Source organism: Hyperolius riggenbachi, chromosome 9 (assembly GCF_040937935.1).
Source record: "Hyperolius riggenbachi isolate aHypRig1 chromosome 9, aHypRig1.pri, whole genome shotgun sequence".
Lineage (NCBI taxonomy): Eukaryota > Metazoa > Chordata > Amphibia > Anura > Hyperoliidae > Hyperolius > Hyperolius riggenbachi.
In genome coordinates this window covers 38,155,951-38,172,770 of record NC_090654.1, presented here as the reverse complement: position 1 = coordinate 38,172,770, position 16,820 = coordinate 38,155,951, and the positions used below count along the sequence as shown (strand labels likewise).

Below are 16,820 nucleotides of genomic sequence, written 5' to 3'. Positions count from 1 at the left end.
CACACTTTGGCCTCTACTATCACAGTGAATAGCAGGGGAGGTGGTTGCAAAGGGTAAATAAACGTGCAGCTCTACTCACGATTCTCCAAAGAAAAACTTTTGTGTTCCCAAACGCTGCGAGAGAAGGCTGAGACACTCCTGGGCATCTGTGTACAACTGCAGGGAAACAAAGTAGCATTAGACAGAACAGCACACACCACTCTCTCTCTATTCCTGACACCTCCTATAAGCAGCTCACATTTGTAATCAGGATAGCTGCCCATGCATGTCTGACCTCTATCATATGCACGAAAAAAGGGAGATAGATAATGTGCAATGTTTTAATAAATTAGATGTTACAGTTGATTTGAATATAAAACCTAACAAAGACTGATCAAAAAGTAGAACATTAATGACTGATATTCCATCAAAATATCAATCAGACGGAGAACGCCAGAGGTGAGATATCGCCGATAGTGGTGTGGGAGGCCCATAAGGTGGTAATGAGGGGAATCCTGATAAGAGAGGGGAGTAGAATAAAGAAAGCGAGGGAAGGGGAAATAGCAGGGTGCCTGGCAGAAATAACAAGGCTGGAGGGACAGCATAAAAAAACGTTAGCAGAAAATGTACGGACAGACCTGATAAGAGAAAAAGAAAAGCTTAAGAATCTGCTATTCTCAAAAGCAAAATTTGCAGCAACTAGATGTAAAAGAAATTTCTATGAGTTTGGAAACAAGGGAAGTAGGTTGCTGGCGAGACAGCTAAAGCAGCAACAGACGGCGAATTACATTCCATTTCTGTGCGATAATAAAGGGCAGAAGCATTATAGGAATGAGTCCTTATGCAGGTTGTTCCATAAATACTATGCTAAATTGTATGGGATGGAAGAGGGTGAATTGGGGAGCAGGGGGGGCATGCAGGACTATGTGACAGCCTCTGGCATGGGAAAAATACATCCTATGGATGCAGATAATATGGAGAGAGAAATATCTGTGGAGGAATTGGATAGAGCGTTGGGGCAAATGCCAGGGGGGAAGGCCCCAGGCCCGGACGGATACACCCTTGAATATTATAGGAGATTTGGAGAAATCTTGAAGCCGTACTGGGTGAGGGCATTAAATGCCATTAAGGCAAAGGATAACTGTGAGGGCAGACTGGGTCGGGAATCCCTGGTGTCACATATCTCGGTGATTCCAAAGGAGGGGAAGGATCTGGCATCCTGCGCGGGATATAGGCCCATATCCTTACTCAACATAGATCTAAAGGTGCTAGCAAAAATCTTAGCAAATAGAATAAACCCAGTATTAAAGGAGTTGGTGCATTATGACCAGGTGGGATTTATACAGGGGAGGGAGGCAAGGGATAACACCGTGAGGTCGGTAGATGTGATTCAGTGGATTGGATCCTCACCTGGCCCTGTTGTCTTGCTATCTACAGATGCGGAAAAAGCATTCGACAGGGTCAGGTGGGGATATATTAAGGTGGTGTTGGAACATATAGGCTTGGGTGAAAACATGAGAGCCTGGATAGCATCTATGTATAAAGATTTAACGGCCAGAGTCAAAGTAAACGGAATATTGTCTAGCCCCCTGGAAATAACAAATGGAACCCGGCAGGGTTGCCCGTTATCCCCCCTGGTATTTGCCCTAACCCTGGAGCCTTTCCTGAGAACAATCCGCAATAACACAGATATTACAGGAGTAAAAATAGGTCTGACAGAGCATAAGATCGCTGCATACGCGGACGACTTGTTGTTCTATCTGACAAAGCCCAGAATAGCTCTGCCAAACTTAATGAAGGCATTTACGGAATATGGGAGGATTGCAAATTTTAAGATTAACTGGGATAAATGTGAGGCGATGAGTATGGGGTTGAAGGAGGAGGAAGTAGAACAAATAAAAACAAATTTTCCATTTAGATGGATGAAAGACTCCTTAAATTACCTAGGTATAAAACTGGCGAGAAATACGCAGGAGAATATTAGATTAAATTACTATCCATTGCTCAATATTCTGAAAAAAGATCTAGAAAGATGGGTTAAATTGAAACTTTCCTGGTTTGGAAGGATTAATGTGCTTAAAATGAATATTATGCCGAGGCTGTTATATGTCTTCCAGGCCCTCCCTGTTCCTCTACCCAGGAGCTACCTGGATGAATTAAGAAGGATGTTCACAAAATTTATATGGCAGAATAGAAGGGCTAGGTTGAAATTTGCATTTATCTCACAGTCAAAAGATAAAGGGGGTCTTGCGGTACCGGATCCCATAAGATATTACCAGGCGGCTGTCTGTTCAAGGGTGGTTGATTGGAACAGAAATGAAGCCTCTAAACAGTGGGTGGGGGTGGAAAAGGAATTTGTGGAGGGTGAATTGAGGGAAGCCCCCTGGCTCCCATATGTACTGGAGGATTACCGAATGCCAGGTACACTGGTAGAAAATACCCTGAAGACTTTTAAGAAGGTAAGTAGTAGGAGGGAGATTTCTATGAGCCCCTCTCCCCTCATGCCATTGTTGGGAAATAACAGATTCCCACCGGGGTGCCTTAAAGGAGGGTACAGAGAATGGAGGACGGGAAGAAGCCCACAGATTTGCTCCATGATTAGAAAAGGTAGATGGTTGGATGAAAGGGAAATAGCAGAACAACTTCAGGTGACGCAGATAGATAGGTGGAGCATGTATCAATTTAGACATTTCCTTCTCACATTGGGCACGAGGGAGACACTTTCAAGGGAACTGACTCAGTTTGAGAGGCTCTGTCTGATGGAGGGACCGACAAAGGGAACATTAGCAAAAATTTATAAAATATTGGAGGAAGAGGAAGACCATACTCTAAAGTACAAAATAAAGTGGGAGGGGGACACGGGGAGGAACTGGGAGAGCACCCAATGGGAAAGAATCCTGAGGATGACACACAAGGCCTCGATGTCCACTAGAATACAGGAATCTGGGTATAAGTTAGTAATGAGGTGGTATTATACGCCAGTTAGATTAAACAAGATGAATGGGGCAAGCCCAATGTGCTGGAGGTGTGGTAAGGAAAGAGGAGAGTTGCTGCATATTTGGTGGACATGTGAAGGCCTCGCTGGATATTGGGAGAAGGTAAAGAAATATATATGGGAACTGGCTGGAATTCCAGTTCAGTCAGGTCCGGAGGTATATTTGCTACATCTGGTGGAAAAAGGGATTAAAGAGTATAGAGGGTCATTGGGGATGCACTTAATTAATGCAGCTCGAATTCTAATTGCAAGAAACTGGAAGTGTCAACAGGCCCCCACCATAAGGGAATGGTTTATAGAAATAGACCAAATCTATCAGATGGAAGAACTTTCAAGTATAATTAAGGGAAAAGAAAATCGGGGGTGGGATAAATGGTTAGAATTCAGAGAAACAGAAGAATACGAGAAGGGTAAGATATAGTGTCCAGAGGGGGAAGTGAGGCGAGCCTATGGGCAGGGAGACATAGGCCTGGGCTCGTAGGTATCTGCGGGTGGCCGGGCGGTTGGTGGAGGTGGCACACGGTGGAGTTCCGGGGCCGAGGCCATTATGTATAAATCTTGGTCACCATGAAGAGAAAGACAGGTGGGACCGGTGGGTATCTATTCACTACACTGGGTGTGATCTAATTCTCTGGGTGGTGGCTCTAAATCTTGTACCAGTGTCTCTTAGAGGGGGTTGTAAACTGAGGAGAAGGAAAGGGCTTCTTCCCCAAGATGGGAGAAAGGTCAGGAAGGAGTTAGGGCTAATAAGAATTGGTGTAGGAAGAGGCGAGAGAAGAAGTACTGTCCTGGGAACAGTGGAGGTGGGTCAGACTTGGGGAAGGGGAGGGGGGGGGTAGACACACTTTTAGGAGTATATGTATAAGATGTTGTACTGGTATCTTTTTGTCTCTTTTTGTAAGATGATGGGAAATATTTATTGTTGGATAAATAAAGAATAAAAAAAAAAAAAAAATATCAATCAGACATTGATTGGGAATACATGGTCCAGCTGCAAGTGAGGATGAGGCACAGGGTGCCTCCTTATATGAGCGACGGTCTCATTGCTTTGTACTGCATCATGCAAAGCCATATTAGACAAGATTTCTGCTTAAAGGGACCCAAGGTGAGAGTGATCTGGAGGCTGCCATATTTATTTCCTTTTAAACAATACCAGTTGCCTTTCTATCCCGCTGATCCTGTGTCTCTTATTCTTTTAGTCATAGACAGTGAACAAGCATGCAGCAGATCAGGTACACTGTTTTACTGGATTAGCCATATGCTTGTTCTAGGGTTTTGACTCAGACACTATATATGCCAGAAGATCAACAGGGCTGCCTGGCAACTGGGATTGTTTACAAGGAATTAAATATGGCAGCCTCCATATCACTCTCACCTTAGGATCCATTTAAATCTTGGTTAATCTATCTAATGGTGCAACATGTCAGATCAGGTAAACAACAAATAGAAGATAACGATCTATTCCCTGATCTACCACTAACTGACCGGTGTACTCCCATCTAAACATGCTACATCCATGATGTTCTCCCTGTAAGTATCCTACATGTATAGCCCCACCCTCCCATAAGCACTGTACAGTTTTACACCTCTAATACATTGAAATATGGTCTGTGACTCAGTGGTTTGGAGCAGACAGTTTCTCCTGATCACAATTATCACTGCGCTAAGCCTTAGTAATGTGTGGTCAATAGGGGGCACCATTCGGACGGTGGCTGCTAGGGTGTCGCCTCCAGCTCAAGACTCCCTGTACTCCTCGGTGTACATGTAATTAAGCCGCCGGGAAATTTTGGCGCAGGGTGAAGCCGAAAAACATCTTTCCCTGCTCCTGCAAAAGTGCCGGCGGCGTTAATTACTATTCGCCCTCCATGCCGCCATGGACTCTAGGGTAAGATGCAATTCAGCTGCCAGCTGTTACTGAATTACGGTGTTTTTAGCAGAATCTGGGCGCCATCTCTTGACAGCACCCAAATTACCGACTAAGCGACACTATAGCTGTAATTCACATTACGGATTCCCATTATGGCCCGTCGTGGTGCCTGGTGTGCCAAAATTTCCATTGCCATTTTTGACTCACACTCCTCTTCCTGTCATATCTTGGGCAATGCACAGAGTCACTGTCTGTGTGACAGATGCCACTTAAAGGAGTACTGTAGGAGGGGTCGGGGGAATATGAGCTGAACTTACCTGGGGCTTCTAATGGTCCCCACGCAGACATCCTGTGCCTGCGCAGCCACTCACTGATGCTCCAGGTCCCACCTCCGGTTCACTTCTGGAATTTCCACTGCGCCTGCGCTGCCGAGCCCTCGCTCCCACTGACGTCACCAGGAGTGTATTGCGCAGGCCCAGTACGGTCTGTGCTTGCGCAGTACGCTTCTGGTGACTTCAGCGGGAGCGAGAACACGGCTGCGCAGGCGCAGTGGCTTTCCGACTTTAACCTCTTGAGGACTGCAGTGCTAAACCCCCCTAGTGACCAGGCCATTTTTAGTAAAATAGGCCACTGCAGCTTTAAAGGGAAGGTTCAGGGAGGGTGATTAAAAAATAAAAATCAATTTCCACTTACCTGGGGCTTCCTCCAGCCCGTGGCAGGCAGGAGGTGCCCTCGCCGCCGCTCCGCAGGCTCCCGGTGGTCTCCGGTGGCCAACCCGACCTGGCCAGGCCGGCTGCCAGGTCGGGCTCTTCTGCGCTCCAAGGCCCGGCACTTCTGCGTCCCACGCCGGCGCGCTGACGTCATCGGACGTCCGCCGGGCTGTACTGCGCAGGCGCAGCCGGCCTGGCCAGGTCGGCCACCGGGAGCCTGCGGAGCGGCGGCGAGGGCACCTCCTGCCTGCCACGGGCTGGAGGAAGCCCCAGGTAAGTGGAAATTGATTTTTATTTTTTAGCCACCCTCCCTGAACCTTCCCTTTAAGGCTAAGCTGCAGTGCCGCACAACACAGCATACAAGTGATCCCCCCCCTTTTCTCCCCACCAACAGAGATCTCTGTTGGTGGGGTCTGATCGCTCCCCCCATGTTTATTTTTTTTTAATAAATATTATTGTTTGTGTTTTTTTTTTTTTTTAAATAAAAAAACCCTGTTTCCTTAATTGTCTTCCCTCCCTCCCTACAGCCAGCCAATTACGGCGATCGGCTGTCATAGGCTTCTGCCTATGAGAGCCGATCGCTCTCTTGTCCCCCAGGGGGACAGCCGTGTAGCACGGCTGTCTCCAGTACAGCACTGCTGCCGATCGCAGCGCTGTACATGCAAATAGACGGCGATCATGCCGTCTAACTCGCCGCTTGGAAACTAAAGGCGGTGTGGAGCTCCACCCCCCAAGCAGGAGATGCGCGCGCAGCCTGCGCGCGATCTCCTGCATTAGCTGGCCACAGGACTTTACGCCAATCGGCGTTAGGCGGTCCTGGGGCTGCCGCCGCGGCCACGCCCATCGGCATCACGCAGTCGGCAAGAGGTTAAAGTCGGAAATTCCAGAAGTGAACCAGAGGTGGGGCCCGGAGCATCAGTGAGTGGCTGCGCATGCACAGGATGTCTGCGGGGGACCATTAGAAGCCCCAGGTAAGGTCAGCTTATTTTCCTCCTACCCCCCTACAGTACTCCTTTAAAACCCAGGACCTTGAAATACAAAGTAAAGGGGAGCAGTCATAACAGACCCCACACACATTAATCAACCCCACAGACTGAAAGCCAAGATATATCCATCTATACACACAGTATAGAACGGAGACCTCTGCTTACTTCAAAGGTAATTGACCGGTATGATGGTTTCTCTTCCTGCCTGGAAGTGAGTGCTTTACAATACGGATCTCCCCATAGTAAACCCACCTGCTTCTCCAGCGACTCGTCCTCCTCCTGCCAGCTCTCGCCCCGGATCAGCTGCAGGCGCTCCAGGTAACGTTTGTGCATCTGGTTGGGGATGAAGAAGTTGAGCGGGAATGGAATGGCGTCAGCGTACCACTTGCGCGTGTGCTCCACATAGTTCTTGGAATCCACCCAGAAGGAATGGATCTGATGGGGTGACAGCACACACAGAGCAACCACTGAGTATAACATAACCAGGCCAGGAGAATTCCACACAACTTTGTTCTTAGAAGGTAATGTGAGAAGACAGCAGCGAGACCAGTGTTTACATGCAACAACAGCACAAAGCCTCATCTGCACCTCCAGATCCTAAACCTGCTACAAAAATAGTCAGTCCAGAGTCTCTTCCTGCCACAATGCCTTTCTTTAGCCCATAATGAGTTCCATGAAATCACCTACACTGCGCAGAAGTACCCAGGTAAATGTAGGTGTCCTAACTCTGGCCCTGTAACATGCATAGTGCAAACATGTTACAGGGCCAGAGTTAGGACACCTACATTTACCTGGGTACTACATTTGCATGCGAGTGTGCAAAGGGTTACTGATTTTTGCAAATTTTTCTGGCCACACCCACTTCAACACCTCCCTTTCCTTAATAACTTATTTAATGTCCTAACTAGAGGCGATGTGCCAGGATATATGATTTTTTTTTCTTGTTACTGACCCCCTGGCCAGGGTTTTAATTCAGTGCACTCCCCTCCTTCCCATTTGGCCCAGTGCACACCAAAAACCTCTAGCAGATCTGCAAAACGCTAGAGGTTTTTGAAGCAGATTTCAGAGCGATTCTAGGCATGTTTTCTAAACATGCCTAGTGGTTTTTTGGAGCGTTTTTGTGTATCAGATTACAAATATTGTTACAGTAAAGCGGTTACTGAACAGCTTCTGTAACAAAAACGCCTGGAAAACCGCTCTGATCTAGCGTTTTTCAGAGCGGTTTTCCACTTTCCTATACTTTAACATTGAGGCAGAAACGCCTCAGAAATCTAAAAAATGCTGCAGCCCCCGAGTTTGCGTTTGTGGAAAAAAACTAACTGCTCTGGTGTGAACCATCCCATTTGCCAAGCGGTTTTCCCCCTGCAGGCGTTTTAAAAAACGCTTCAGAACCGCTCTGGTGTGCACCAGCCCTATGTGTTTTTTGTCAGCATGCACACAGCTTATGCTGCTGTATGTGCATGGTGTGCATGGCGCACATGGATACATTACGTTAGCTCCCTTGTGCGAATGGTATGATGCACTATCTGTCCCAGGAGAGGACGTCAGGATGTGTGCTCCTAATCCCTTGATAGGTTTGATGCAATGAATGTTTGCACTATGCATGTTACAGGGCCAGAGTTAGGACACCTACATTTACCTGGGTACTTCAATGCAGTGTAGGTGACTAAGCAAAATAATGCATTCTTCTATGAACTAAGACCCCGACTTTTAACTTAGCTGTAGGGATAACAGTGGTGCCTGGATGAGTGAATCTGTGAATGCATTTATTTGAACATTTGCATGCGAGTGTGCGAACAGTTCGGAAGCCTGACACACTAACCTTTTTTTGGAACCCTGTCGCAATCATTTTCAAAACACTTCCATTGACTTGCATTAAAATTGTGGCAAAATTGCCACGATCGTGATTTTTTAGAAAAATCGCAACTGCGGCTATTTTGCCGGCTATTTTACTGCAAGTCAATGAGAGCATTTAAAAAACAAACAAAAACAAACCAAAAAAAAAAAAAAACAACGCACTGCAGTGTTACAGGGCCTTCAAACACTCTTCATTAAAATCATTTTTAAGTTGCATTTTGGAACAAAATTGCAGTAAGGGAGCATTCGCTAACGGTTTGTGACTGGATTTTTTGGGGGTCAATTAACGCATATTTTTTATTGTCCACAAGAGGTTTGCGCTCTTAGCAAAAAACCAGGACACCTCAGTGCCCTCACAGTAAAAGAAAAAAGCACCGGTTCGCCTCCTCCACACAAATAAAATACAATTCAAAAGAGGCAGCGCTCACAGTGGGTTAAATATACATTCCGTTCCCCATAGGTAATACTAATGAATTTTCATAGAAAAGGTACATAAAACACCAATAAAACATATAAGTCCAAAATTTGAGGATGATCTTCATCAATCAAATGAACCAGATGCTGTTGCCTGATACTCTTCACAGAGGGATAGGCCACCACCAACACCCTTTGTGTGCCACTCACCGCAATTAAAGACCAGCTGAGTGGTCTACTCTAGATAAGCCTTGGGACCGTTCCCGGGTTGTCCCTCACCTCTCAGGCAACAGATATCACAGTTTCCTTCCTCCAGAAAGCCTCCTGCTTCCGTTAAGTCTTATCATCAACCTCAATAAAAGAACTCCATATAGTGCAATACTGCTTTAAAAAATTTATTGTTAAAACACTAATACACTCACATGCTCCTCCACAGTATGTGCGCTTAGAGTAATTTATTGAACGGGCTCTCCCCCGTAATGATGGCCAGGCAGGCAGGCAGGCTCCGGGCTCCCGTATAGCTCCACTCCACCTCCGCCGCGCGCTCGGTTGGTAGTGTGTCCGTCCGTGCCCGCCTCACCGCCGCTCAGGACCGCCGTCACCACTTCCGCATCAGACTCCGCTCCGGGCTCTTCCCCGTAATGATGGTCAGGCAGGCAGGCTCCCGTATAGCTCCACTCCACCTCCACCGCGCGCTCGATTGGTAGTGTGTCCGCCCGTGCCCGCCTCACCGCCACTCAGGACCGCCGTCACCACTTCCGCATCAGACTCCGCTCCGGGCTCTCCCCCGTAATGATGGCCAGGCAGGCAGGCTCCGGGCTCCCGTATAGCTCCACTCCACCTCCGCTGCGCGCTCGGTTGGTAGTGTGTCCGTCCATGCCCGCCTCACTGCCGCTCAGGACCGCCGTCACCACTTCCGCATCAGACTCCGCTCAGGACCGCCGTCACCACTTCCGCATCAGACTCCGCTCAGGACCGCCGTCACCACTTCCGCATCAGACTCCGCTGAAGCGGAGTCTGATGCGGAAGTGGTGACGGCGGTCCTGAGCGGCGGTGAGGTGGGCACGGACGGACACATTACCAATTGAGCGCGCGGCGGAGGTGGAGTAGAGCTATACGGGAGCCCGGAGCCTGCCTGCCTGGCCATCATTAACCACTTGAGGACCCACCCTTTACCCCCCCTTAAGGACCAGCGCTGTTTGTTGGGATCTGTGCTGGGTGGGCTCTGCAGCCCCCAGCACAGATCAGCGGGCACGCAGAGCGATCAGATCGCCCCCCTTTTCCCCCCCTATGGGGATGATGTGCAGGGGGGGTCTGATCGCTCCGGTCTGCAGGCATGTTGCGGGGGGCACCTCAAAGCCCCCCTCCGCGGCGAAATTCCCCCCCCCTCCCTCTCCTACCTGTCATGCCCAGTGATCCGGGCTGCACAGGACGCTATCCGTCCTGTGCAGCCAGTGACAGGACGTCCCCTGTCACATGGCGGCGATCCCCGGCCCGCTGATTGGCCGGGGATCGCCGATCTGCCTTACGGCGCTGCTGCGCAGCAGCGCCGTACAATGTAAACAAAGCGGATTATTTCCGCTTGTGTTTACATTTAGCCTGCGAGCCGCTATTCACGGAGCCCCCCGCCGTGAATTGACAGGAAGCAGCCGCTCGCGCGAGCGGCTGCTTCCTAATTAATTAGCCTGCAGCCGGCGACGCAGAACTGCGTCGCTGGTCCTGCAGCTGCCACTTTGCCGACGCACGGTATAAGCGTGCAGTCGGCAAGTGGTTAAGGGGGAGAGCCCGTTCAATAAATTACTCTAAGCGCACATACTGTGGAGGAGCATGTGAGTGTATTCGTTTTTTAACAATACATTTTTTAAAGCGGTATTGCACTATATGGAGTTCTTTTATTGAGGTTGATGATAAGACTTAATGGAAGCAGGAGGCTTTCTGGAGGAAGGAAACTGTGATATCTGTTGCCTGAGAGGTGGGGGACATACCGGGAACGGTCCCAAGGCTTATCTAGACCACTCAGCTGGTCTTTAATTGCGGTGAGTGGCACACAAAGGGTGTTGGTGGTGGCCTATCCCTCTGTGAAGAGTAGCAGGCAACAGCATCTGGTTCATTTGATTGAAGAAGATCATCCTCAAATTTTGGACTTATATGTTTTAATGGTGTTTTATGTACCTTTTCTATGAAAATTCATTAGTATTACCTATGGGGAACGGAATGTATATTTAACCCACTGTGAGCGCTGCCTCTTTTGAAATGCATATTTTTTATTGGACTGAGATTTTTGCACAATCGCAATTCTCAAATTTTTTTTTACACTTCACTTGCGAACGCTCTAAAATCACTAAGAAGCACTGCATGGACTGTGTTTGCGCTTACTGCGAATCGCCAGTGATCACAGCAGTGAGATCACTGCCATAAACTATTAATTACACTAGCGCTTTTTAAAGGACTAGCGATCGCCGGGAAGTGCCTGCAAAACGCCCCAGTGTGAACAGGCCCGAATACTGCCGTGCACAGACAGCGCAAAGCAGCATTACTCATGAAATCTGGCAGCAAGTACTGTGAGCTACGCTATTAGCATGACCCACGGTACTTGAGGAGCACGACCACTGCTAAGGTAACGTGTTACTAACGAGTGGTACCGCGTACCACAGCAACGGTCGCGCTACTTGCTGCCGGACATAACGTTAATACTGCATTGCGCTGTCTGTGCACGGCAGTATTACCGCGATTTTGTGCAACAGGCCCAATAAGCCCCATTATCCATCTACTAAGGTAAATAGCATAATGTCCGCCGCCCGTGTTTATAGTAAAACGGAAACCCTGGCGGGTACCTGGATATAACTGTCAGACTCTCAGCCATTACTGGCACTTACCAGAGCGGGCAGCAGCTTCTCCTCCAGAAGGGAGATGAAGGCCAGCGTATCGGCACCCTGCGTAGCGGACAGGTCATAGTCTGCATTATATTTCTGGAGGAGAGACAGAAAGACGTCAGGAGGCGGAGCCACAGCAGCATGGCTGCCGCCCTCTTCACACTTTATTACTACTTTTTACAGGAACTGCAGAAGTTTTAAAACTACTGTGTAGAAAATGTTCACCACTTTGGTGAGAATTGTGTAAGAGCAATACAGACAGCATTATTCTGCTGTTTTTTTAATCACTTTCCCATTAGCAGGCAGGGTTGTGGAGTCAGTGCAAATTTGGGCACGTGGAATCGGAGTCAGAGGATTTTTGTACCAACTCCACAACCCTGGTAGTGGGGGCATGTGTTGTATTATGTAATGGACATGGCAAGTGTGTCACTCCAATTATAGTATCTGCACTTCTTGGCGAGTCAGCAGAATGTATATAGGTAGAAAAATGTAGGTGGGGAAAAATGCATGTATACCCAATAAAATCTCTTCTCGACTATGGCCCCTCCCCCATATCTAGGCATGCAGGTGCCATGAAAATGGCCATCCTGAGGGGTCATGCTGGTCTCGCCCCCTTTTCTCATGTGACTACCCCTTTTGGTCCGCCCCATAACACCACACCTACCTTTATCATTGGTACAGAAAATCCCCAGCCTACCAGAATTACAGTGCGCTAAGTGCACTATTATACGCAGGGCTGTGGAGTCGGTACAAAAATCTTCCAACTCCGACTCTTCAGTTTACGAAACCATGACTCCCGACTACGAGTACCCAAAATGGCTCCGACTCCCTGACTCTGACTCCTTAGTCTAATACTTAACAGGGCTGTGGATTTTGTACAAAAATCATCCGACTCCCAACTCCTCAGTTTATGATATCAACGACTCCGACTCCAACTCCGAGTACCCAAAATTGCCCCGACTAACTCCACAGCCCTGAATATACGGTGTGCATGGGGAGCGGGTGGAGGGTCAGGGGCATGCCGGTACTCAGACACACCCTGCAGTGTCTCGGTCAATTAATAAAGGGGTGGGGAAGACAAAACAGTGGGGCAGCTCAGATGAGCCGTACATGTATCGAATTTTCCATCTCATCGTATAACTGAATCTTCTGGGAATCTATTGCCCAAAACATGCCTATCAACTTAAACTCTACATCAGATAGTTTATTGATCAAAATGATTGTCAGTTATGCTGGAAAATTTCCATTAACCAGCAGGGGGAGCTGCAACAGGGAGGACAGATGACTGCATAGCGTTACACTACAATGAACAGTACAACAGTAGCAGTTCCAACAGCTCTCAGACTTCTAGTGAAATCTAGTAACGATCAATTGATTTTTGATCAGGAAGTGATCAATTGCTTTCCGCACTGGGCCATTATTGACCTGAGTATAACTAATGTCCTGAGGGAAGATATAGGTATCATTTAATGGACACCTGAAGTGAGAGGTATATGGAGGCTGACATTCATTTCCTTTTAAACAATGCAAATTGTCTGGCTGTTCTGCTGATCATCTGATACTTTTAAGGCTGGTACACACTTTCAATTATGATTGGCCAATCACTGACCAATTTTAGCACCTCCATGTACTATGATGGTCAACAGATCTTGAATACTGAGCAGATTGTGTAGGTAAACTTTCATACTACAAGGAGGTGGTAAAATTGGTCAGCGATTGGCCAATTAAAATTGTGTACCAGGCATTAGTCATAGACCCTGAACAAGCATGCAGATCAGACTTAAAGTGGACGCAAATTAAAAATACAAGATTTCAGAAATAAAATCTATTTTCTAAATTATATAATAATAAATAGCAGCCTTTTTTCAGCTGCATGATGACAAATATATAATATTTTACATTTATTGGAGGAACCCCTCCCTTCCTTTCATATTGCCGGGACAGAATCCGGCAGACGGGTGGAGGAGATAAAAAACAAAAACGAAACACAGGCTGCTACTGATGATGTCACAGGGGAGGTGATCTCCTCTGTGTGAGATTTCACATAGACGACGCCCCTGTGAGGGAGGGTAGCTGATGACGAACACACCCATGATCTAAAAAACCTCCTACTAAGCTCAGAAGTAATGGCTGCCACCTGTATAATCCTAGTTATGAAAAGAGAAGGATGAAAAGCATGCATTGAAATGCTCATAGGCTTGAAGGAGTGTTTATCTGTGTATGTCTCAGAGTGGTGCAACTAAATATTTTGAATTAAAAAATTTTTTGGTTTGGGTCCGCTTTAAAGAGTACCTGTAGTGCAAAAATTGCCCCTAGGGGGTACTTACCACAAGACAGGGGAAGCCTCTGGATCCTAACGAATCTTCCCTCATCCGCCTCTGCAGCGTCGTTCCAGAGGTGGGACCGCCGGAAGTCAGCGCAGCCATCTGGCCCCAGAACAATACAATCCAGTGACATGACTCGCAAGCGCAGTAGTGGCTTTCCAATGGGCACAGCGCAAATAGCCAACCCCGATTGGGTCTGCTCTACTGCGCAGACGCAAGCCGCCTGCGCAGTAAAGTGGACTGGATTGGCTATTTCCGCTGGAGCCCATCGGAAAGCTACTTGTGCGTCTGCGCGCAGCTGTGGCTGGGATTGTTTGTTTGCCTGAGTCTGGAGGTCCCAGCGGTGGAAGGAGTCTGCAAGGGACGACAAGGCTTCCCCCTCCTGAGGTGAGTAGCCCCTAGCCGAGGTTTTTCTAGTCCCAAGTTTCCTTTAAATGTGACTGCATTGGCCGCATGCTTGTTTCAGGTGTGATTCAGGCACTGCTGGTGCATGAAAGATCAGCAGGGCTGCCAGGCAACTGGTATTGTTTAACTACTTAAGGACCGGGGTGATTGAAATCTATGCCCTGTTTTGGTGGGCTCCTGGCTGGCAGGGCATAGATTTCAATCACCGCACGCAGCGCGCATCCGCCGTTTCCGTCGCTCCCCGCCGCTCAAACCCGACGTCTCTTGCCGCAGCTCACTGGCTCTGCCTGTCTCTATGACGGCAGAGTCATGTGAGCGGGTCAGGAGCCGATTTCATTGGCTCCTGGCTGTGTCTATCAATGTAAGCCGCTCCCATTGGCTTACATTGATATACACATGACTCTGCCGTCATAGAGATGGCAGAGTGGATGTTAGGAGGATCCCGGTGTGCGGCGGTGACGGCGATTGCGGCAGCGATTCGTCGGGATTCTGTCGTTATTGTACCAGCGGTCTCTGGTCCTTAAAGAGAACCTGTACTGAGTAAAATTATTTAAAATAAACACATGAGGTAACTTCAAATTAACATTACATAGTTACCTCACCATCAGTTCCTCTCAGAAGCTCACCATTTTCTTCTTACAGTGATCCCTTCCAGTTCTGACAACATTTTGTCAGAACTGAAATATACTAGTTGCTGTCAGTTACATATCAGTTGCTGTCAGTTACATCTGAGAGGAGAACTCATGTGTCCATGTTTCCCTATGGCTCAAGTGGGCGATGTAACAGTTTACCAGTGTGCTGACCAGGAAGCTGTTATGGGGTAATGGCCATTTTCAAAATGGAGGACGGAGAATTCCCTTGATCACAGTGGACAAACAGGACGCAGGACAGGAGAAAGAGATTGAGGAGTAGACTACAGGGGAGGTAAGTATGACCTGTGTATGGTTATTTTGTCTTTTAATTTTCAGTTCAGGTTTTCTTTAAGGGGGCAGAGACCGGTGGTACTTAAGGGGTTAGAAGGAAATAAATATGGCAGCCTCCATATCTCCCTTTGTTTAGTTGTCCTTTAAGAATGATAAAAAGCAGACATCAGTGATGTAAACGGTAAACTGTATCAACCAAATCATGAGCATCCTCATCCTCCGTGCTAGATCTTCCCCTCAGAGGACGAGAAACTGACCGACACAAAGAAAAATGTCACCATGTGGAGCAAGCAAGGCTGTTACAAAGTAAGAGAACCTGTCGCTTCTTGTGTTATGCTCCAAATTTCCTCTGACTTACCTGCTTCCTGAGGTGGGTGATTATTTTACTGGGCTGGAACAGAACTCCATCATCCGGGGTCTTCAGAGCGGGAAGCTGACCTGATGTAAAGAACAGAATTACAAAAAAAACCAGCAGAAGATGGATTTTCTCCCACCTTCCCCGTATATCTAATTACTATGTATCCATATATTCATGATCAGTATACAGATATAACATATGGAATTTTTGTTCCAGATGTTGCAGGCAAGCAAACATCATCTGTGAACACAGAAAATAAATGTATTACCAGTATAGGAAGTAAGGGCAGCTAAGCTGAGAAATCTGCAGGGTTCTCTACGGTAACAGTAGATTGTAGACTAGGAAAGAGTTCTTAATTGTAACAGCAGAAAAGCTGTTGATTTCCCTTCAGACCAAATTATAACGAAAGTAGAAAGAAAAGAGAAAACGGATGCTTTGTGATGAAGTGATGCTAGCCATACGTATGCTCAGTTCCAAATGTTTGCTCCAGTTTTAGTGGAATAAAGGAAGGAATTGCCCCCTCCACAGGAACCTGAACTGGCCACAAAATTATCAGTTAGAAAGTTTGGGATCTTGGTGGACATAAGAGGTTTTATTTTTAATAGCAGGGCAAATTACTGTAACATGCAGGGCAAAGAGAACCTGTCACTGCAGGTTGGGGAGGTTGAGCACTGCCTACCTGATGGACTTCTCCAGGGGTTGGACAGCTTGTGGACCTTGAGAGGTGCTCCGGAGAACCTGGCGTAGGTCTGGAAAGAGGAAGGAGAGTTATTGGTTATGACAGTTTATAGCAAGAGAGACGTTATATTTGGAGGCCGTGATGGAGTCACTCAGGGTCGCTTGGCTGCGAGGCCAGTGATGTCATCCACGTAACGGGACTCCGCCACGGCAGAGCCAGACTACAGTTCAGCAGCCGCAATCATTAACATGAGTATTTTTTGGATGGGGCTTCCTGTGCAGAGAGCCAGGGAGCTTCTTGTGGTTTGGTGGTTTATGAAACAGCTTATCTAATTTCTCTCCAAGTCATGTAACACCAGGAGAGCATGCAGTAGGCTGGAAGTGAGAGCTGAGTGCTGGGACAGCGCCACCAGTTACAGCATCGTGCAGCACAGTCCAGCAGGGGGCGGGC

General features: G+C 47.6%; 1 protein-coding gene across 2 annotated transcripts in view; it reads right to left on the bottom strand.

Annotated features, from left to right (window-relative positions):
* Positions 1–16,820, bottom strand: part of MTX1 (metaxin 1) — a 175,690-nt gene that overhangs the window by 15,137 nt on the left and 143,733 nt on the right. For both annotated transcript variants that reach the window (XM_068252545.1, XM_068252546.1), the window contains exons 2-6: positions 16,371–16,440; positions 15,692–15,771; positions 11,685–11,777; positions 6,790–6,972; positions 80–156 (exon numbers count right to left, since the gene is read on the bottom strand). In XM_068252545.1, the coding sequence (XP_068108646.1) occupies positions 80–156; positions 6,790–6,972; positions 11,685–11,777; positions 15,692–15,771; positions 16,371–16,440 (503 nt within the window). The remainder of the gene's footprint in view (positions 1–79; positions 157–6,789; positions 6,973–11,684; positions 11,778–15,691; positions 15,772–16,370; positions 16,441–16,820) is intronic.